General features: G+C 32.3%; 1 protein-coding gene across 1 annotated transcript; it reads left to right on the forward strand.

Moving 5' to 3' along the window:
- Positions 1 to 22,680: 22,680 nt before the first annotated feature.
- Positions 22,681 to 24,665, forward strand: WRKY22 (WRKY family transcription factor). Its single transcript, XM_028202174.2, has 3 exons — positions 22,681 to 23,278; positions 23,677 to 23,787; positions 24,136 to 24,665. Exons 1-3 carry the CDS (start codon positions 22,845 to 22,847, stop codon positions 24,578 to 24,580), a joined length of 990 nt encoding a protein of 329 aa, XP_028057975.2. The 5' UTR covers positions 22,681 to 22,844; the 3' UTR covers positions 24,581 to 24,665.
- The last annotated feature ends 92 nt before the right edge of the window (positions 24,666 to 24,757 follow it).

Below are 24,757 nucleotides of genomic sequence, written 5' to 3' on the forward strand. Positions count from 1 at the left end.
ACTAATCCTGCAAAGGAAATTCGGCTGCGCTCAAACAGAACGTACCCGAGATACCAAGAGACAAAACGGATTAGTATACAAGTATACTGGTATGAGTACAAATATTTGACACCCACGTATCCACCAAATACAAAAAAAATACATTTAATTCTTGTTACGAGATAAGATAAGTAGTTCCATCCGTACCGAGATGAATGTGTAGTTTCCCGAAATACGGTGGCATTTAGTTTCTTGTCTGTACACAACAAAATATAAATTGAGTATAAAATAAACAAAATAAAAATAAAAATATGGTAGGTCAGCCCTACATAAAAAGTTAGTAAGACCCACCATTCTGGAAAAAAATAAAGTTAGTATAATTTAATCATAAGAAACTTGTTGAAAAAATATAAAAATGTACCGTTTCATGCTTTAATAATTTGAATTGATCAAATCTCAAAGAACAAAAGTTGTACAAAATTAAATATCCTAAAAGACAGCACGAACGAATTTAGTAGAAACTGAACAGGTTGAAAAAAAAATTTGATAGAAAAACCTAGACGGAATTCAACTGAAAAATCTAAAGTTGAAAACGAATAGAAACTTCTCTAAGATGATTTTTTTTGGAAAAGTTCAAAACACGAAAAGTGTGTAGAATAATTTTTTACTTCAGTTTATGCGAAACCAAGAAAAATGAGCTTGTTTCATGGGTTAAAATAGTATCTAAAGTCTGTCTAGCTAAAATGAATAAAAACTATTGTAACCAAGATCATCAGATTACAAGTTCTAATCGATCTTTTTAATAAAAACTTAAAACACAAAAGTTGTGTAAAATCACATACATAGACCTCTGCTCAAATTTCATAATTTATTCAGGTCGTTTACTATTTTTCAAGATGTACAAATCAATACAATTCACATTATAACAATAAATTCATATTTAATTCTGTATACATTAACTCCACCACTTCGGCTCTACACGTCCAGCCTACACATATATCCCATGTGCCTCCCGTATACCTAACACCGCTCCGAAGCCAAACTTGCACTGGGATATCATCCCGTGTTTGACCCACACTCCCCGAATGGTTAGCATGTACATACGTGCGTAAATCAAAGCACTCGTCTGCTCATGAGAACGAGGTAACAATATATATATACACAATCTCTCATCTACTTATGAGAACAAATATAACAATGCCAAGCCTAAGATATTTAAATAAATCTCATAACCTTCACTTTTTTTATACACTTTCTCACCAACACTCAAATAAAACAGCAATCCAAAGAGTCATGGTAGAGTATAATGAATTTATCTATGAGTTCTAAGTTTATTTTAATTTCATATAACCATAAGTGTGATTACAACCATAAAATAAATACATATAAAAACCCTAAACCTGACATACACAACTAATCAAAATAATTAAAATCAATCTATTATCTTTATGTAAATACAAAATCAAACTAATATCAAATAAATAAAAATAACGAATTAAACATAAATCAAGAAATTATTTTTCAATTATTAAAGAAATATTTAGAGAATTAATTAAACTATCAAAACAAAACCCTAATCTTGATTGCTCAGTTCCACTATCTAATTTTGATCTCTCTCTCTCTCTCCCCCTCCCGTGGATGCTCTCCTCTTGAAAATTCACTTTTATGATTCAATCTAAGTCTAGCACATTATACCTAAATCTAAGTATATTATGACCTAAATGACTGTTATATTTATATTATAAAAATACAACATAAATACAATATATATAAATATATATATGATATATATTTTATCAATATATAAATATTTTTTTAAACAATATAAATATATCAATATTTAGATTAATTATCCATAATTAAATAACACATTAAATTAATTAAATATCACATTAAATTCTCATGGATCCACACAACTAATAAAGCCAAACATAAAATAAAGTAATAATAAATAAATAAATAATAACCTACAAAAATTAGGATCGCTACAATAATCATGCCAAATATAATTTAATTTAAATATTTATGCATAGAAAATCCAAAATAAAATTGTAATAGTATCTAAGCCATATCAAATTTGAAATTAAAAAAAAAATTAAAAAAAAGAACTTCAAATGCTAAGTTAAACGTGGAATTTGATTCATATTTAATTTAAAAAATATATATATCTATTATATCTATAGGAATATGTATCTATCTATATGTAAGATAATAATTAGTTCCAATTTATTAAATCATGATCACCATAACATTACTTTAAAAAAAAAAATCTACAAAAATAATTTAATTTTTGTAATATGAATTATTCACATTTTATTAAGAATAAAAAAAATTATATTAGTAAATTATAAAATTATCCTTATTATTACATTTCATCCAAATGACAACCAGATCCCAATAATTCAGTTGAAAAATAAAATCTAGGCTAAAGCTTATATTGATAAATTAGGTTTTTGCCAATAAAATGGACATAGGTCCTAACCAAGACCAAAGCCAAAAACATTGATTGGCAAGGTTCAATTATTATTATATACAAATATATATTTTTTATTTATTTGGAAATTAAAAAATTGTAATAGAAAATCCAAAATAAAATTGTAATAGTATCTAAGCCATATCAAATTTGAAATTTAAAAAAGAAAAAAGAAAAAAGGAAAAAGAAAAAACATTCAAATACTAAGTTTTTTTTTGGTTGATCAACTTCAAATGCTAAGAGCATCTTCAACCGTTGTTGCTATAATGTCATTGTTATTGCTATAATTTGGCATTGAATAGTGTTATTTTGTCAAATCATAGCAATGATGCTCCAATGGTCATTTGCTATTTTGATAAATCTCAACCAACTTTCCCTCCAAGTTTGTAGGTGCTGTTTGGATATAATTTTTTTTGTGATTTTATTTTTGTTTATTTTTTGTCTTTTGTGACCTTTTTTTAACTGTTTGTAAAAAAAAATTATATATTTATATTATTCCCGACTAGACAAATATAAAAAATGAAAAAAATTGAAAAATTGAAAAAAAAAAAAAATATAATTCACCACACCCAAAAACATATCACTACATATTTATTTTTGACACAAACTAGTGTTTGTTTTTATTTTTGTTTTAATTTTTTTTTTTAGCCAAATATAGCACAACGACTCTATTTGGTTTCATCGCCACCGTCCACCTGTTTGTTGTTATTTTTGTTTTTCTTTTTTTTTTTAGCTAAATAGAGCACAACGGCTCTATTTGGTCTCATCACCACCGTCCATGTGTCTTTTCTCTCTCTCTCTCTCTCTCTCACTTTCAGTCTTTGTCTCTCTCTATTTGGTTTCATCATCACCTCCTCCCTCTCAGTCTTCGTCTCTCTCTCTCTCTCACTCTCAGATATCATCTCTTCTCCCTCCATCACTGAAAGTCTTTCTCTCTGCTCTCCGTCTCTTTCTTCTCTGTCCATCACTAGTCTCTCTCTGCTCTTTGTCTCTCTCTTCTCCATCCATCACCTCCGCCTCTCTTTGCTCTCTGTCTCTCTCTTCTTCGTCCATCACCAGTTCCCTCTGAATCGATCATCCATGTCTCCAAATCTCACAAACCCACCTCCAAATCTATCTCTCTCCCTCTCCCTCTCCCTCTTCCTCTTCCTCTCACTACTGTCTATCCTAATCCCTCTGATTCTCTCACTGTATCATCTGTATCAAAGAACACAAACAAGATCACGTATCTATATCATCTATAGAATCATCTGTATTAAAGAACACAAAGAAGATCATCTGTCTCTATCACGACCCAAACCCGCCCCTATGGGTTTAGCACCGTAACCGGCCAGTAATCCGTGATTACCAAAGGCCTGCTTAATAGTAAAGACAGTAATACAGAGTAAGGGGCTAGCGGAAGCCAAAACAGTAAATAAAAGGTGTCTAATGAGCTGTGACATTCTGAATGCAAAAAGACTTTCCTGAACATAGTCATATTCAAACCAAAGCAGTATATACAGACATCATATACAGACATTCAGGTTAGGGACCAAATCCCTAACATAACAGTACAGTGCAAGTCTCAACATTTATTGCAGAACAGAGGCAAAAGGGGAAATCTAAAACACCCCAAACCAGCCTTGGCTTTGACGCACTCGGAACCTCGAAGTGAGGCACAATGGTTGGCTTTGACAAAACGGGAGCTTAGCCTGACGCTCCTAGCATCGGTCTGGTGCCTGGACACCTACATATATATATAAACAGTGAGCTAAAGCTGAGTGAATAACAGTTATGTAAAGAGGTTAAGAATGAATGTCCTTTCAGTAATTAAACAGTCATATCAGTCGTTTAGAAACCATAGCAGTCATATATGGTACATCCCATAGCAAAACAGTACAGTAGGTCTTAACAGACCGAACAGTCAGTTGATGGCCGTCATAACAGTAACAGTAGTGGTTCCAAACTTGGGAACTGACAGAGATCTCTGTGACAGTAGCAGTAACAGTACAGTAACAGTAAGTTGCTAAGGATGCCACGAATACAGTTTACAAATAGGACAAACATTCGTTCATTAAGCAATAATGTTTCAGTAAACAGAACAGTTAATCATTCAGGAAATATTCATAATTGAACATATCTTTACAACATTGTTACCCACAGAGCACTGGGCTATAAGCAGCTGATGAGCGTCCTCGGATGCTAACCCTACACAGTTATAGAATGAACACACACTAAGTTACACACTCGGGAATCAACAACTTAGTCCCTATATTGACTTGGTGTGGTTCTACACCAATTTCCTCATTAAGATACCTTAAACATGGCCTAGGAATGCCTAGGATGGAAGGAGGATATAAAGATGCACTTTAAAACACTTTTCAGAATTTTCAGAAAACAGAGGTTTCACTCGAGCATGGCTTTCTACGCTCGAAGGGACATGCAGACAAAGGATCTCTGCTCGAACGTGACTTCCTTCGCTCGAGCGGACTGTAAACTTCACGAAAAGTACTGGATGCATGCAATTCACGCTCGACGGACGCTCGACCTCTGCTCGAGCGTGAGACTTAGGTCCTCGCTCGAGCGTACTGTAAAACACAAAAACTTCTGGGTACATGCATTTTACGCTCGAGCGCAACTTTCCACGCTCGAGCGGAAGTGCACAACTCAGAGGGTACGCTCGAGCGTGAAATCCTACGCTCGAGCGTGGGTCCAAAATCTGGAATTTCCAAATCTATCCCCAAGCACAAAACTCAAGCATTTAAGCCTCAAACTCGATCCTTTTGGGCTAATTTTCTGGAAAAACACTTTAAACCCATAATACAACATGTTTCAAAGATCAATTTTGTAAAATCAAGCCCAAAGGTAAACCAATTGAACACCAATTTCAAATAAACTTCAAGAACAAGATGTACATTTAACATGCATGTGTTCAATTGAATTCAAAGCCACTAACATATGACCAAATGCAAGTTTTAGCTCAAGAACATGATGAATTCATGGACTATAACAAAAATGTGGACAGACATGTGGAAATTCATGAAGAACAACCTCAAAAGGCTATGGTATAGACATGCATGCATGAATTCACTCTCAAATTCAACTCTTTAAACCAATTCTTGAATCTAAACACTAATTTACCATGGACCATGCAAGATACGACTCAAATTCACAAATGAGAGGGTGAAATCTCTACCTTAGGTCTTCAATTTCAAGTATGAAAGCTTAATTATGCAATTCCTCTTCAATTCTTCTAATTCTCCAAGCCAAATCTCGAGATGAAACCAATTTTCTTCCAACTCTCTCACGTTTTGCTCTAGGAGATGGAGAAATGGTGTAACAAATATGAACAAGGCTCCAAACATGTAATAACAAAGTGGCCCACTGAATGGTAATTTGGTACTTAACCTTGAATCAATAATTTAACATTATTTAATCTAATTTAATCATTCCAAATTAAAAGTTAATCAAAGCTACCATAAAATCACATAAATTCTAACTAGCATAAAATACCAATCAATTTCTGAATCGGCCGCCGACAAGGCCTTCAATTCGCAATTCGAAACTAAAAACATGAATAGATCAATTTATGACAAACAGATAGAAAATGCAATTAAGCAACATACTCATGAGTTCAGTTCAGAATTTCAGTTTGTTCAATTACTTATCATGCTTAATCATGGATTAGCACTAATCAGAGGTGAGAGTTGTCACAGTCTCTCTTCTCCTTCTCACTGTTAGGTATGTTTTTTTACTTCACTGTGTTCATTTTCTAATTTTTTTTTTTTAAATTTTGTTTGCTTCAAATTGGTGAAACTGAAATTTGGAAAATTGAAAATTCATGATTCTGTGTTTGGTATGTTGAAAATTTTGGAGCCAAATTCTGTTTATTTAGATAATGTGGCAAGTTTGACAATTGCCAAACTTGTTGCCAAATTTGAGAGATGAAATGGCATTTGCCAAATTTGACAGGGGTTATAGCAGCCCATCGGAGCAACATTTTTTAAAATTCTTGTCAAATTTTGGCAATAGCAGCTCAAACAGCTTGCCATTGGAGATGTTCTAAATTAAACATGAAATTTGATTCATATTTAACTTTTTAAAAAAAACTATCTATTATATCTATAGCAATATGTATTTATCTATATGTAAGATAATAATTAGTTCCATTTTATTAAATCATGATCACCATAACATTGCTTTTTTAAAAAAATCTACAAAAATAATTTAAATTTTGTAATATGAATTATTCACATCTTATTAAGAGTAAAAAAAAAATTATATTAATAAATTATAAAATTATCCTTATTACTAATTATCCTTATTATTACATTTCTTCCAAATAGCAAGCCAGATCCAAATAATTCGGTTGAAAAATAAAATCTAGGTTACAATTTATATTGTTAAGTTAGGTTTTTGCCAATAAAATGGGCATAGACCATAACCAAGACCTAAGCCAAAAACATTGATTGGCAAGATTTACAAATATATATATATATATATATTATTTATTTGGTGAATTAACTAAAAACATTGGCCTATAATAAGCATGCAATCATATTTTTTCACATTTTCAACTAAAAAAAATTGTCATTAATTTCAAATCTCAACACAATTGTAAATTAATTAAATACATAAGATTATTCAAATTAATTTTTATAAATCAACATACAAAAAAATCAAATTAGGAGAAAATTATGAGATAAAAACGAAGGAGGTATGTCATTTAATTAATCATATAAGGGTTATGAAGAAAATATAAGTGGATAGGTGCAAGTTAATTTTATGTATAAATGCTGTTATTAGCACCTACCTTTTTTTTTTGGACCCCACATTTTCTTTATTTTTTTTATTACAATTTTGTCCTAACACCAATTTACATTTTTACCCATTTCCATTCTTCCAACCATAAGCCTAACCATCCATCTAAACCTCCATCTCCACTCCACTCCGGCTGACAGCCTCTCTCTCTCTCTCTCTCTCTCTCTCTCTCTCTCTCTTCATTTTCTTTTTCTTCTTCTTCAGCAAATCCGACCACCCTCCCACCACCTCTCACCACCACGATCTCTTTCCATTTCTCTCTCTCTCTCTCTCTATCATTCTTCTTCTTCTTCTTCTTCTAGGTTTGTGGTGGTCCCTCCATCATGAACTCCTCACCGCCAGGCCGTCGAGTCCGACCATCTTCTTCTTCTGGGTTCATAGTTGTCCCATCGTCGTGAACTCCTCACCTCCATGGCCGTCGAGTCTGACTTCGATCTCAGTCCCTAACCATCTTTTTCTTCTTCCGCACCTTCTCTCAAAACTCTAACCCTAACCCTGTGATTTTCAAAAATGGTAGCGACGATGTGGGTCGCGATGAGAGGAAGAAGAGAAGAGGAGGCAGTGGGGTGAAGAATGAGGGAGACGAAAGAAGAAAGAGGAAGGCAGCAACATTGGTGGGACTGCCGGTAGTGAAGGCTTCGGTAAGTAAGCTGCTAAAGGTGGTGGTTAGGAGTGGGGGCTAGGATTTGGGTTTGAGTTTGATGGAGGGGTTTCATTTTGCTGGGTGGGAGTTCAAAGAAGTGGGAGGGTCAAAGTAAAAAGGTGAGAGCAAATAGCAGTCCTCTTTATATATACATACAAGCAGGTTGGATAAGTTTATAGTAGGTTGACAATAAAATACGTCAATAAACTCATTAATTTTTATCATTTAACTATGGCAACCAAACTTGTCCCATTGACTTTTTCAAACTACATGGATTGATTTAATTAGTTTTGGTTAGTGTGAAGTTTGGAATTTTTTCACACGCTTACCCTTCATCTTCATCCCCGTGAATATAATTAAAAGGGTCCAGCTTGTTTCAAGTTGAGATCAAGACGAGACCCATCCAATTCGGCCCATGGGGCCCATTTTGGGCCCGTTTTGATAATCCGAACCGTTCAATGTGTAAAAATCGTCGAGTACTACATGCTTGTAAAAAATCGCGTTGATCGGATATCAATAGCTATGTGATCAAATCAGTTTTGTATAAAAAAAATAGACGATGAAACAATTAACGGTTGATAAAAAACTGTTTTGTTCACATAGGTATCGATATTCGATCAACGTGATTTTTTACAGACATATAGTACTCGATGAGTTTTACATATTGAACGGTTCGGATTATCAAAACGGGACTCGTGGTGAGCCCCCACAGGCCCAACAGCACGGTCCAATCCGATCTTGGACTGGACCAAAGCCACTGCCTAATTAAAATTTGTTTAACTTTAAATTATTTTTCCTTTATATTTCAAACAATTTTTTTATATTATTTAATTTTAAAATTAATTTTGATTACTTTTTTTAGCCTCTGTATGGCATGGACAATATGTTAGTTTATTGTAATTTAAAAATTGATAATCAAAAAGTAAAAGCCAAAAACAACATTTCCCCAGCTTAAATAAGTTTTTATCAACTTATTAAATTATTTCTACCAAATAAGTATTGGCAGAAGGTGCACCAAATAGTACATACATTCAAATTAAAGTAGATTATAATTAGCTTATTTAAACTCTATCGAACAGCCTTTATGCATGTTTGGTGTAGCTTTTTTGAAGTTATAGGTTGATAATTGGAAGAGAATTTAAAAGCATATCTTTGTCAGCTTTTAAAATCAATTTTTAAAGCTTATTTAAGTTATTAGTGGTGTTATATGTACTCATTAGAATATTAATTAGTGTATTAATATATATTATGATATTGTCATTTTAAAATTGTAGATCCCACCTATTATACAAACTATAATGACCCAAAACCTTTTAAATTATATTACATTTTCAGTTAGTATATTAATTAATATATTAATTGGTTCGTATAGTTTTATTCTTACAACAATGATTCATCCCCCCTTTTCCCTCCACCCCTTTGACCCCCTCTCTCTCTCTCATTGGTTACATTTTTTTTTTTTTTTTCTTTTTTTTCCTGCTCCTCCAATCACCACCCTCCACGTGGCAAAGGGGGGTGAGGGGGTGACCCCCAAAAGGGGGTCCCAAGCATTATTCTTATTCTTAAGGCTATTTTTATCTCAAACTATAAGTGGAATTTGCATCAAATATTTTGATACAAAAACTCAAAAAAAAAAAAAACTATAAACAAGCTGCACCAAACCGAACGACCTAACTCAATATGCCTACTTTTAAGCAATTTTGATAGTATGAGCGGACGGACACAAATGAAAATTTTCCAAATCCACCTATGTTTGGACGCATAGCGGATGAGAGACCACTTGATCCAACCTGATCTGTCAACCCCTTAAAAGAAAATGATGTTATATTTTTATGCTTTGTATGTTTAAAAATGACATTTTATTTAATACTCCTAATAATATTAGTTATTTATAAAATATAAAAGTTTGACATTTTATTTTAATTATAAAAAACGAATAATAAAAATCGTAGACTCAAACAAAGCTCAAAATAGTAAAAAAAAAATTACTCCAAAATAGTTTTAAAAATACATAAAATAATAAATTTGAAATCGTCAAATCAATTCATATCCTATTAACTCACATAACCTGCTTAATCTGCATCTATTAACTAAATGGACGGATATAGATTGATTTTTTTTAATTCCTCTATATTCAGACATATGATAGATAAGAGACTACCTGACCAGACTCAATTCAATTTGCGAGCAGTCCTAGCACACATACCATCTTTGATCATATGAGTCATTCTCAACCGGTTGATTAGCGTCATAGGATTCTTCTCATGGAAAAGTTTTGTTGTTAGGGATAATTTGAAAAGCTAGTTAAAAGTTTGGTTTTAGTTTTTAATTTATTTTAAATTATATCATTCTTCATATTTTTTACAGATAATTTTTATAAAAAAAATCAAAAAAAAAATTAGAAAAAACAACTTTTAATCAATTTTCAAAATCACCCTAGCATTAACATCGCTGTATACACTGCGCACGCGATACAGCTAATTAATTTCCCTTTATTTGACAAAAATAAATAGAATAATGCTAGAGATCCCAAATATTTTATCAAAATTTTACTAAATGTCTCACATCACCCATGTGAGACATTTGATAAAATTTTTAGTAGAATTTTTGGAACCTCTAGTATTTTTAAAATAAATAAATAAGGTTAGGTTTGGCATAATCTATATAATCCATCTTTTTATTTTTTTATCTTTTTTCCATCATATCACCTTTCTACTTTTCTGCACATCTTTTCGTAAAAATACAAAAAATACACTTTTTTAGGACACCCCAAACCAACCTTAAAAACAGTTTGGAGGGCCCACAAATCTGTAAAGTTGTACATGGCCACCTCAGTCTTACGTCATGCTTACGTCATTCGTTACGCGCTTTTACTCGCCAAGATTTGGAAGTTTGAAACTTTCTTCTTTTAATAGCCGCACATCACCACCGACTTTAGATAAGTCAGCATTATCGTTTAATCACAACACAACTCTCACTCCTTCGAGTATACTGCAATTGCTACTCGCTTATTTTTATTTTTATACAAGCCTTTCTGAGAAGCGAAAAAAATCAATTTATTAACTACTTTTTTTTAAAATTTTTTTAAATTACATCATCTTTTTATTTTTATGTATCTTTTTATAATAAAGATAAAATAAATAATTTACACTTCCAAAAGTAATTCAAATTTTCTAGGTAAATTATATTTATCTCTCCTAAAAGTATAATTAGTCTTATACTTTTGACATTTTAACTTATTTGGAAACATGGTTATTCCTTCCATCTCAAAATATTTGTTCCTTTTTGGGAATTTAGATTTTTTTAATAGTACAATTATTATATTTCAAAAATATTAATTTTTCGAAATTATCCTTTGATTTAAATTAAAATAGTATAATTTTTAAGAATATTAATTGTCATAATAATACTTTTGTGTATATTAATGTTAATGAATTTTTTTTAAAAAAGTAAAATACAAAATTCATGTTATTTTAATCTTTGATTTTTTAAAAGGTACTCATATTTTAGAATAATAAAAAATAAAATAAGGGACTAATATTTCTGGATGGATGAAGTATTTTAGTTGGCTTTTTACTTTTTGCTAAGTTGTGTTTGAGATGATAATTGTTTTTTTTGTATAATTGATTTGATGGTTGTGAGAAAAAAAATAAAATGATTATAATTTGAATGTAATATTTTATCTTATTAATTATTTTGGTCTATTTTATTTTTGTTAACTATTTTAGCCAAAAAAATCCCAACCCAAGTTCCCAAACACCCCAATGACACCGGTCTTCTTCAAAATTTTAATTTACATAGTAATATTTAAGTTATTTTTTATCAGTAATTTATGAGTCATATGAATAAGAATATGATGTTATCATTTTCTTTCTACTAAAATATATGTTTACTATTGTTTATCGCGTTATCCATCTACCATTTGCACTAGTTTTAATCTTACTCAAAAGAGATTAATGTAATTATTACAAATTTATAGAACTAATTCTATTTTTTTTAAATCTTAAGAGAATTGAGCCTAATTTATCCATTTTTTTAAAGAGATAGATTCCCTTAGGTCCATTCCGGCTTGTGAAATCAACTATAGATTTCATTTTAAGAATTCGAATAGTTTATTTTGTAGAATCCTTTATATATATTGTCCATACAAAAAAATTAATCAAACTAATAATAGTAACATATTCAATTTATTACATTTGAGTTCAAAAAAATAAACACAAATATGATTCAAAAAATAAATCATTTACATTTTTAATCTCAGCTTTCTTAAACTGAACCTCAAACATTCATAGATTTGCTCATCTACCTGCTCCTAACTATGAAATTGATCAAAATGATTTTGGTAACTTGCTTATTTATTTTAAATTGCCACCAACTAACAAAAATCCTGGATAATGGACCTAGAAAACGAAAATTGTTGGGTATTCATGGAGCATTGTATGACCTTACTTTGGTTGATTTTGTGTGCACTTAAAAAAATCATTAAGTATGTTTAATTTTTTAATATTTTTTATTAAATTATTTAAGATTATAATTTTTTTCTTAATTTATCTTTTATTTTTTATTTTCACAAACCATCTTTCAAGATAAAATTATAATTTGTGATATACCCAAATAATAAACAAATCAATTTAAGAAAGTTTTATGAAAGCAAACAGAGGAATTCTATAATATGCCCAGGTAACATCTCTACAGACTACATATCATTCTATTAATCTTCTTCCCCTTTTTCTTTCATAACCTTTTTTGATTGGATTGATATTTATCCAGTTATTGGGAAACCATGTTCATTGGTTTATTACATTACTTGAGGATGAAACTCAATTCATAGGTATGATATGCTAGGTTATAACTAGTACCTATAACTATTTTGTTTATCACAGTTTCTTTTCCTAAGGTAATGCAATCATTTTCAACTGGCAAGGTTTCATTATTTTTTTATTACTTTCATTATTAAAAGTACTAATCCCCAAGGTTTTATTGATTTACTTTCATTATTAAAAGTACTAATCCCTAAGGTTTTATTGATTTTGTCCAGGTTGTGGTCTCGTTTGGATATTAAGGTCATGTTTGACAACAGATAGGTTTAGTTAAAAAGTCAAAAAATTATTTAAAAAGTTAAAAAGTTAACAACTCATATCAAAGATTCTCTTTTCTCTCTATTTTTTTGTATATCTTTTCGTAAAAAGTCAAAAAATCATCTCAAACATTGTAGTTTTTTTTAGCTCATATTTTAACCAAATATTCAAAAAGTTACTAAATTAGTCTGTTTCCAAGTAAGGCTTAAGTAGTGTTTTAGGAAATTGATAAAAAGTTAATTTTCTAGTTTTTTTTTTTTTTTTTTGACTTTTTGATTTTTTTTGTGTAAAAAAAATAGAGAGGTGATGTGATCTAAAAAAGTCAAAAAGTCAAAAAATTGACTTTTTACTATGTTGCCAAAACGTCCCTAATGTTTTAGTTAAAAAATCACTATAAAATGTCACATTATTATCACTATTTTTCTACGCATCTTTTCATAAAAAGTTAAAAAGTTACTAAATTAACTTGTTTTCAAACGAGACCTAAGAAATAATAATGATGATGATAATTGTGAGTTTTAGTTTGATGCATTGGAGTTTTAAAGTGAGGAAGAAGATGAAAAAAATAATTAAAACTTGAAAAAGAAGAAGATAAAGAGACTTGAATATGAATAATACTTATAAATGATTAGCCCTGTTTGGTATGGCTTATTTCCAGCTTATTTTAACTTTTAACTTAATTTAAGCTGTTTTGATGTGTTTGGTTCAACTTAACAATATAGCTTATAACTTTTTGTAAGTCAAAAATCAACTTATTTTTTGAGTGGGAGATGAGAAGCTTAATTTATAAGTCAAAAATCAGCTTATGTTCACAGTTATAAGCTATAAATTGTTAAAAGTTATAATCACTTTTCCACAGCTCTACCAAACGGGGCCAATGTGTATCATGAGAAAAAAATTATATTTTATTTTAAGATTTAATATGTATTTTTTTTATTAATAAATTTACACTAAAATATAATATAAATTAAAGTTTTAAAAATTTAAGTGAATGTACCACGTTATTATTTGGGTGCAAATATCCCCTTGCTTCACACTAGGATAGTAACATAATTCATAGACTTGTTTAGAAATAGAGCCAAACTTAAATGAGAATAGACTCAAGTTCTACTCGAGTTTAATAATGCTTATGAACACAAAAAAATATAAATTAATAATTTATTTTAACAATAAAGCACATATGTTTTTATTAATTTATTTTATTTCTTTATTTATATTTGGTGTTTGTGTAATTTACACATTTGATTAATAATTTTTATTATTAATATGATTATTTTTTAATATTTTGCTACTATATATATATATATATTTTGAAACTTGGGTTTAAACTCGGCCTGTTTACATAAATCAAGTTAACTTGAATTGAGTTTAATTTTTTAAGCTTGACTCAAACTTGGGCTATTTTGGGAAGTTGGCTAGAAGTTATTTTTTTTGGTTTGTAGCAAAAGCCAAAAGTTGACTTTTTTGTCTTTTTTTTTTTTCATTTGGGAAGTTGGTTTTTAGCCAACGGTGAAATTACAATTTTACCCTCATGGGTCAAAATGTATTACATAGGTGAAGTCGTAAATATTTTAAATAAATGGGAGTAGTTTGGTCATTTTATTATGATTTGACATCATAAACAAACATTAATCAAAAAAGTCAAAAGTCACTTTTTACCAATTTTTCAAATCATTTGTCTAAAAAAATCAAAAAGTTTGATTAAAAGTCAAAAAGTTACTTTTTACTATCTTCCCAAAATAAGCTTTAAGCTCACAAATTCTTAACGAACAAAATTCAAAAATCCCAAAATTTAACTTGACTTATTTATTGCCATACTTCACACCAATCATAGAATGCATATCACTATATTTGTTGGGCTATTGGCCAAGGTATCCATGTTTAGTGGTGGTGTGTGACATTTCACTGCTCAGGACATTGCTTAAGCATCATCTAAAAATAGATTAGTGGGTTCCATCACCAAAATCCGTCTTATTTTATATATATATTTTTTTATAATTAACAATTATACAAACTTTTAGTAATTTCTTAAAGTGAATTAAATTCGAGATTTTTAATCTTATTTTTAAATTTTTACGACACAACTAACTCCTTACCTTCCCTCCTTCCCTAATGTATATGTTGCAGTGCCTCAAACAATAAGATATTGTACCAAGGAGCACCGAATACCTTCTAAAAAAGGAACAAATAGGCGTTGTTTAAGATTCAAATTCCCCATATTTGACGTTGTGAAGCTGGAATTAATTACACTCATTATGCATTTTAATCATTTGCATAAATCACTTGAGAGCTTTCAAAAACAAACTTTAGTTAAACAGTAATACTACAATAGTTAAATTAATTATTAAATTTTAAATACCATATGATATGATATTTTATCAGTATCATTGTTATAGTTTATGCTATGCATTTGTCACATGTCAACATATTCAACATGTACTGACTATTTGGTCATGGTAACATTATTATTGCTAGTTAAATATTAAAAAAATTTCAGTTTAGTGTAATTTTAAAAAATAATTATAAATAATTAGTAAATTTATAAATATTAATAATTATAATTATAACTCTTTTTTTTATTATAAATTGTAATAAGTTTTTGAAATTATCATTGAATGGTAATTTCCCTAAAATATTTCGAAGAATGGTTCTCCTACATATCAATATTCTTCATACTCCTCTATACTCTATTTCGTGACTCATAAACCCAATAGTAAAGATGAGTTGTGCAATAGATTTTTCTCTCTCTCTCTCTCTCTCAAATATCAGAGCCTCTTTCCCTTTTTCTACTTTTTCAATTTTTAGGTTTTGGTGCACCACTTGGGATGGGGGAGGAGGCTTCGACTCTCGCCTCCTCTCCCCTCCTTCTATCTCCATTTTCTTCTTCATTTTTCTTTGCTTTTTGCTTAAATAACTTTGGAAGTTTTGTTTTTCTAACCCTCTCCCTTTTTGTAAGGTGTTCCTTTATTGGATTTGCCTTCTTCCTCATCTTCCGCCTCATTCCGACACCTTCACCACCTTACCCTCACAGAATATGCCACCACCCTTTAGATCTGCACATTCCTGCCTCCACAACCTTTACCCACACCAAATTTGCCTCCATTGCTTTACCATCTCTTCATCTCCACCAAATTTGCATTCGGCTGTCGATTTTGCCGTCTCTCTACCGCCACCTTTGAAATTGAAGTTTATGTTTTTTTTTTTTTGGCTTCTTGTCTTTTTATTTTTTTAGTGTTTGGTTGTGTGGCTAGGGTTCCATTGGTGGTGTGATTGTAGCTTACTTTCTCTGTAGATGTAGCCTACGTTTTTATCTTAGATTTGCCCTATTGTCGAACTTTTATGATTGACGTTTGTTTTGTAGTACAGGTTTTGTGTCTTGATTTATTCATAACTTCTCTTTAGGGCTTTATTTTCAGTATTTTTACTTTGTTAGGTGTAATCTTGTATGTTGTTGGAATGGTTCCCTCTGTAAGTGTCATTTGACTTACCTTAAAGGAAATTTTTATTGATCGGAAAAAAAAAGAAAAAAAAATTACAAATACACCCCTTGACGTTTGAGTAAAATACGAATCGCTCTCTGTAGTTTTGAAAACTACATTCCATCCCTTGAAGTTTCTGATTTCATAATAAATTGCCTTTTTAATTAATAAATCATCAAGTCTATTAACAATTTTTAATGATGTTACAAATATATTTTAATTAATAATTTAGGTAACTTCATTATTATATAAGAGAGCAATTATGAATTTCATTTTTTTAGTTAATTCTATTAAATAAAAAAATTTGACAACGAATATTTGTAATTTTCTAAATCACAAGGGGCAATCTATACTTTAAACAAATTTCAAGGGGTGTATTTGTAATTTATCTAAAAAAAAAGATGAGTTGTGCAAAAAATTATTTTCATTAGATATTATTAGACACATGAACAAATTATATTTATTTTTTAAAATAGATGGTAATTATGAATTTAAATTTAAATAATCCATTTTATTAAAAAAAATTCAATGAAGTTTATCTTTACACAGAAGATTTTTACTGTAAAACTTACAAAATGAACCATTTAAAATTTCATTTTGTTCGCCCATAATGAAATCCACAAAATAAAATTAGCGCCCGGGTGAAAGAATATTGTTTTGATTTTTGCGTTACTAGCATTATTTTTTCTAAACTTTCGTCTGGGACGCGGATAAGTTTTTTAGGCCAAGTTTGGGAAGACTAAAAAAGTGTACTTTTTGTCTTTTTGGACTAAAAAATTGAGGTTGAAAATATGGATGTATGGGTTAACTTTTTGACTTTTTATTGAAAAATGTATAATAAAAAATTGTAAAAATTGATTTGTAGGGAAAAATTTGAATTGGGAGTTGTGCAGCCGTAATTGTTGACTTTTGGTGAATAGTGTTAACTTTTTAGCTTTTTGAGTAACTTTTTGACTTTTTGACTTTTTTGGATCTTCCCAAACTTGGCCTTAGTCCCCGGTTTGATTTGGGTTTAGTTTTGATTTTTGATTAAATAATCACAAAAAATAAAAAAAAAGTCAAAAAAATTAAATAAGAAAACTAAATAAATAAAAAAAAGTCACAAGTTAAAAGAATCAAAAAAATCAAAAAACTAACTAAAAAAAAAGTCATTGCCAAACAACTCGTTAATTTTTTTTGTCTTTTTAACGATTTTAGTTTAGGATTAAAAAATCTTATTTGTGATAGACTTTTTAACCTTTTTTTATTTTTGTGAGAAAAAAATAAAATAAAATAATTATAATTTAAATATAATATTTTATCTTCTTAATGATTTGGGTTTATGCCTGGTAGGTCAACAATGGAAGTGATCTATCTTTTGAGGAGAGTAATAGAAAAGTATAAAGAAAAGAAAAGAGACATTCATATGGTGTTTATCGACCTTGAGAAAGCATATGACAGAGTGTCCCGAGATATAATATGGTGGGCGTTAGAGAAGAAAGGGGTGACAAAAGGCTACATTGACATGATTAGGGACATGTATAAAGGGGTGGTGACCACCATTAGATCGCCAGCTAGAGAAACAAATGAATTTCCTATCACTGTAGGGTTACACCAAGGATCTACCTTAAGTCCTTATCTTTTTGCTTTAGTTATTGACGAGTTGACGATAAATATTCAGGGTGACGTGCCATGGTGTATGCTTTTTGCAGACGATATTGTGTTAGTAGATGAGACTAGAGAAGGAGTTTAACACAAAGTTGGAGATTTAGAGAAAAGCTCTTGAATCTAAAGGATTTCGGATAAGCAGAACTAAGACAGAGTACATGGAGTGTAAATTTAGTAACAGGAACAATGAAAGCAGAGGAGAATTGAAGATTGAGAACCAAGAACTACCTAAGAGTGAACATTTTCGTTATTTAAGGTCGATTATCACAACAGTTGGAGAGATTGATGCAGATGTGGCCCATAGGATTAAGGCGGGATGGTATAAGTGGAGAAGTGCGTCTGGGGTATTGTGCGATAAACGAATACCCACTAGACTAAAAGGTAAGTTTTATAGAACGGCTATTAGACCAGCTATGTTGTATGAGACGGAGTGTTGGGCAACTAAGAAACATCATGTAGATAAGATGAGTGTGGCTGAGATGAGGATGCTAAGGTGAATGTGTAGTAAGACTAGACAGGACAGGATTAGGAATAAGTCTATTCGGGAATGGGTAGGAGTAGCACTGATAGAAGATAAGTTGAGAGAGAATCGTTTGAGATGGTTTGGTCATATTCAACGGAGACCAACAGAGGCAGTAGTGAAGAGATGCGATGCTGTAACGGTAGATGGAAGTGTTAGGGGACGGGGTAGGCCTAGATTAACGTTGACTAGCGTTATAAATAGAGATATGAATCTACTTAATTTGACTAATGAAATGGCCTTTGATAGGGCCGCGTGGAGAAGAATGATTCATGTAGCCGACCCCATTTGATGGGATTTTAAGGCTTGGTTTGGTTTGGTTTGGAATTTTATCTTCTTAATGTTTTTAATTTATTTTATTTTTTTATAATTAAAATAGTAAAAAAAAAAACTTTTGCATTGTGACATGAAAGTGCTTGTTTGCACGTCCAGGTCACGTGTGTAAGAGGGTGGAGTTGGCAATATGAAAAATGTTTGAGAGTATTAAAAAGAGAGTATTAAGAGGAGTACTAATGGTGTGACAGTTGGCTCTTGCCCACTTTCTATGCCTTGTTCTTTTTATTATTATTTTTATTTTTTTATTGTCATTTCTAATACATTAATATTATTAATAGTATATTTTTTAATGATCTAAATCATTGTGGTGGCAATATTGCCGCCATTTGAGAGCAAAGCCGTGGGTAATTAGTTTGACTTCCACACCTGCAAACGAGAGAGCGAAACTCACGCGAGACGGTGAACCGTTGAAATTGGATCCAAGTTTGATGATCTCTGATCGACGATATTAGAATTACTGTTGGCTAATGCGAGTCTGAACCCATTATTTCATTTTGTGGCTTTGCTAGTATCACTCTTCTAAACTATATTAATATAATAATTTTAAGTTTTATAAGATAAAAATGTTGATAATATTTTTTAAGGGATCCGGTTAACATGTGTGTTTCAAGACATAAAAAAATAAAATAAAATAAAAAATTATAAGGAGCTCAGGTTAAAAGTTAAAAATTAAATTTTTTTTAACCAAAGGTTTAGGCATAAAAATGTTTTGTTTATAAGTACAAATTGATATAAAAAAAATCAAAATACCCTTCTTATATATATATATATATATATATATTGTCAAAACCCTAACAAGCCACCTCATATCTCTGAAACGCTCAAAACCTCTCTTATCTCTTCTTCTCAAACGCAACAAACCCTTTCTCTCTTCTCTTCGTTTTTTTTCTCAATCAGCTTCATTTCATCACCACATCGTCTTCTCAAACTACCAGAGCCCTTCTCGCTGCATTGTCTTCATCAATCTGGTGCCTCCTCACCACACATCGAAAGCCCTCTTCTTCTCCTTCTAAAGCTGGTAGTTTCATCTCTCTCTCTCTCTCTCTCTCTAAAATCAACGCCAAAGATTGGTTACTTCAACCTCATTGTAGGAGAGGGTTCAAGAAAGGAGTTGGAAAATTCGAAGATCGAATTCTCTAGAATATGATGAGAGGCTTAGATTCTTCAATAATCTCAACTTAGGAACACAACAACAAAGGAGATGATGGAGATAAGAGATTGGGTGAAGAAGAAGGCAAAATGGCTAGAGAATAGAATAATGGCAAGGCTCTCCCATTGATCTCCCACTTTCACTCTCAAGGTTGATAATGGAGAAGGGAAATTAATTCTTTCCCGAGAGTTAAAAATCTCCAAAATCCATCCCTTGTAAAGCTATGGGTGGGTGCTATTTATAGGCACCTTATGATGTAGGATGGAGCCCATGTGCAAGGCACATGGGGGATATTCTCTCTAACCACCTTGTCCGAGGAGGTGACCTCTCCGAGGAGGTGACTTCTCCGAGGATGAGAAAACCCCGAAGAGGAGATTACTCCCTCGGCGAACCCTTCTTCTTAGCCACACCTAACCAATGATCCCCAATCATCCCAAAGGGTCAGGGGTAGTCCCAGAGGACGTCCTGCCGCAAAAATATTGCCGAGTCTCATGGACCCCCCGGGGTCGTGCCACCTCGACCCGGGTATAGGCTAGTTTAACCGAAGAGTGAATTTATCTCCACTCACCGTCCTCGGGATCGGGTCCTTTGTTCGAACTCCATTACGCCCATGGTTCTGGTGCGTAGATCCCGGAAAGTTCCGAGCCCGCAAGTGTTCTGGGACTCATTAACGGAGCGGCTTCTAGATTGCATCTGAATCCGTTCGAAGCCAAGTGCTTCGGATCTCTAGATTCGTAGGTCCGAATCCTTTCGAGTCCGAGTGCCTCGGATCTCTAGGCTTGTTCAACACCCTTTCGAGTCCGGGCCCGAGTAAGTCTCTAGGTTCGTGGATCCGAACCCTTTCGAGGCTTAGAGCCATTCAGCCCGTTTGACGGCGATAAATCCAAGCCCACCAATCTTGGACTTGCGATAAATTCGGGCCCACTAATCTTGGGCTATTGGGCCTAAATAATTTAGTGGGCTTAAATTAGCTCCTCTTACACTCATCAAACCAAATCAACATATTTCCTAAATTACAAGAAGCTACAATTTGCGGAATTTATTGTATCACATATATATCCAATGAAATGGGAAAGGCATTAGGAAAACTCAACTAATTAAATGAAGACCACACCAATTTACAACAAGTGGATTTGTGAACTTACTATTACATGCTTGAATTTTTCTACAAGAAGATGTAGAGTGATTCTCCCTTTTTTTTGTGCCAAATTTGTCTTGAAATCTTCCCTGAAATTGTCAAAGAAACAAATTCGACGGTTAAGAAATAAATTCATCCTTGAAATACCCACAACAGAGTTAGACCTAGAAATCTTTGAGTTGAGAGAGAGAGAGAGAGAGAGAGAGAGAGAGAGAGAGAGAGAGAGAGAGTGGTGATCAGTGGTCGTCAATAGAGCTGCAAATGAACCGAACTGTTCATGAACAAGCTCAACTCAGCTTGTTGAGTTAACGAGCCGAACTTGAGCTCAAATAAACTCGGCTCATTTGTCTTTATTTAAATTATATAATATATATATAATAGTTAAAATATATTATTTATATATTAAATAATATTAATAATATTTTTATTTAAATAATATAAATAATATTAAAAAAAAATTATTGAGCTCAATCGAGCTCAATTACTTAACGAACCAAGTTCGAGCTCGAGCTCGAGTTCGACTTGTTTGCAGCCCTAGTCGTTGGTGAGAAAGAGAAACAAATTTGCCTATTGGTGATAGAGAAATAGCGAGGTCGAGTAAGAGAGAGGTAGCAACTTTTTTGATTCAATGCTTTTTTTTTTTTTTTTAGCGCATGAAGACTATGTATTTTTGGAGCAACTGGGCAAAATGCACCAGCAACACTCTCCATCTCATTCGGGCAATTTGAATGTCTTGATTTTTGGTGGATAAAATGAAATTGTTTTTTTTAGTTGCGGTTTGGTAAGTAAGTTAGGATTAAAAAAGTGCCAAAAAAAAAAATGACAAAATAAACTAAATAAGTTAATAAAATAAAATGTTACATCAAAATTATAATCATTTTATTTTTTTATTTTACAAAAAAAAAAAATCAAAAAACTTCTTTCAAACAAAACTAAATTAGTTAGATTAGTCACCCAAAAAAAAAAAAACTAAAAAATCAGAATTTTTTTTTTCCCAAACGAATCCTAATATTCCCTAATTTATTTGTGTGTGAAACATGACGCAAAAAGCACGCGCGCGAGGTTTGCGTCTATTCACACCCTCCAATCACTCCAAGTGTCATGAGACGAAGCGTCTCGTTTCTCTCTCTCCCCACCCCCCCTCCCCCACTTTTTTCCTATCCCGTTTTTCTTTTTGTCGGTAAGTGGTAAAGCAACTCACGAGTCGCCATTACATTTAGAGAGGGAGAGAGACATACATACATAATAATATATAGTTTTATTTTTAGAGAGAGAGAGAGAAACACAAACACACCGTGTGGACTTTTTATGGCTGTGCCCACCACCCCCTTTGACATTTTCATTTGTCAACCCCCAAAAATCAAAAGCACAAAGTTCTAGAGAGACATTAAAAAAACAATTTTTTTTTAAAAAAAAAAACAAAGGAAAAAGATAAGCGTCGTTGATAATGCCAACTCTCCGCTCTCTCTCTCTCTCTCTCTTTCTCCCCCTCTATAAATAATTATTGCCCTCCACTCATTCCCATCTCTCTCTCTCTCTCTCATCTCAAAAAGTCAGCGCCATCCTCTGTCCCCTTCTCTCTCTAGAGCTCAAAGTAGAGAATGGAAGACGATTGGGATCTCCACGCCGTGGTCAGAGGCTGCGCCACCACTTCCTCCACCACCACCACCACCACCACAACAACAACAGCGACCACCACTTCTTCTTGCAGCTATCAACCACGAGCTAATGATGGTGATGATCAGTTTATATTCTTTCCAGATCCATTTGAATCAAGAATTGCTGAGAATGGTATAGACTTACATGATGTGTTTAAACCCTTCTTTCCCAAATCACAAACTCTTCTATCTCCTCAAAATACACCGATCTCTCCCCTCTCTGTTCTTGGAGGATTGCGAGATCTACCAGCACCACCACAACAGCAACAACTACAAGAAGAAAAACAAAAGCTAAAACAGAGTGTTTCTGGTGCTAGAACTAGTTGTACCTCTGTTAGTTCTACTACTACTTCACATACCCCAAGGTCTAAAAGAAGGTAAATTCATCTTGATTTTTGTTGTTTCTAATACTACACAGATTCAACTTTGTTTGATTGTGTTTTTGTTTTTGTTTTTGGTTAGACAAAAAAAAAATTACTCGCCAAATTGTTTCCAAAAATTATCTTTCAAGAAAAAAAACTAACTTTTTTTCTTTTCTTTTTTTTTTGGGATGAAAACATAAAACAATTTGGCGCATACCCATCTCTGTTTTTGCTTTTTGTTTTTATTTTATTTTAATAAATTGGAAGTTTTGCCCAATATTTGGCAGTTTTAACTAGCTGAGCTAGCTTGAGTTAATTTTTGTTTTTGTCTGTTTGTTATTGTTTTTGGGAGATACCCATTTGGTAAAAACTGTTCTCATTTTGATGATGGGTTTGTTTTTGTTTTTTCACAGGAAGAACCAGTCGAAGAGGGTTTGTCAAGTACCAGCTGAGGGGTTATCTTCTGACACGTGGTCTTGGAGGAAATATGGGCAAAAACCCATCAAAGGCTCTCCATATCCAAGGTGGGTTTTCAGTTTTTTAACCACTTCCTTGTGCATTTTCAATGTAATTTCACTCTCTTGCTTTGGGATATCAAAAGTATGCTTCAATTTTTGCTTTCAAAGGCAAAAAAAAAAAAAAAAAATTGCATTGCTTGACATTTTTGATGTACTTCCTTTGCTTTTGAAAGCAAAAATTGCATTGGTTTTGGATCTTAAAAGCAAGAAAGATGTTGTGAAAATAGTTCTTGTGCTTTTTCATTAAATTATTGCTTTTAAAAAACAAAAACAAAAACAAAAACAAAATTATTTATGTCTTGAGGCTTATAAACAAGCTTGTTTTCTTGTTTTTGTTTTTTGTTTTTTTTACAGAGGATATTACAGATGTAGTACTTCAAAAGGTTGTTCGGCCCGAAAACAAGTGGAGCGAAACAGATCCGACCCGGGAATGTTCATCCTCACCTACACCGGCGAGCACAACCACCCTATGCCGACTCACCGGAACTCACTCGCCGGAAGTACACGTCAGAAGCCGGTCACCCCTCAAACCGTCACAGCCGGTGACGCAACCAAACCCTCTTCTTCCTCCTCCCCTCCGGTTTCTCCGGCCGCGAGCCTCTCTCCAGTGACTGAAAAGATGGAAGAGAGAGAAGATGAAGATGATGAGTTTGGGGTCTCTGATATGGTAATCACTGATGATTTCTTCGAGGGTTTGGAAGAACTCACCGGTGATTGCTACCCAGATGATTTTCCGGCGAGTTTGACTTTTCCGTGGCTGGTCAACAAGGCGGCGACCACCGCCGCCGGCGGTGGCTGAGTCGCCGGAAAAGTGAAATGGGTGTGAATGATGCTTTGCTTCACATTCACTCTATTTCTATGTTTCTTTTTGTATGTGAAAGAGAGAGAGAGAGAAGAGAGAGAATCTTTGCAATTACAATGTGGTTTTGGTTCTGTATTCCATCATCATCATAGTGAGAGAAACAGAGTCTTGTAG

The sequence above is a fragment of the Camellia sinensis genome, chromosome 5 (assembly GCF_055761805.1).
Source record: "Camellia sinensis isolate YWXY chromosome 5, ASM5576180v1, whole genome shotgun sequence".
NCBI classification, from domain to species: Eukaryota; Viridiplantae; Streptophyta; class Magnoliopsida; order Ericales; family Theaceae; genus Camellia; species Camellia sinensis.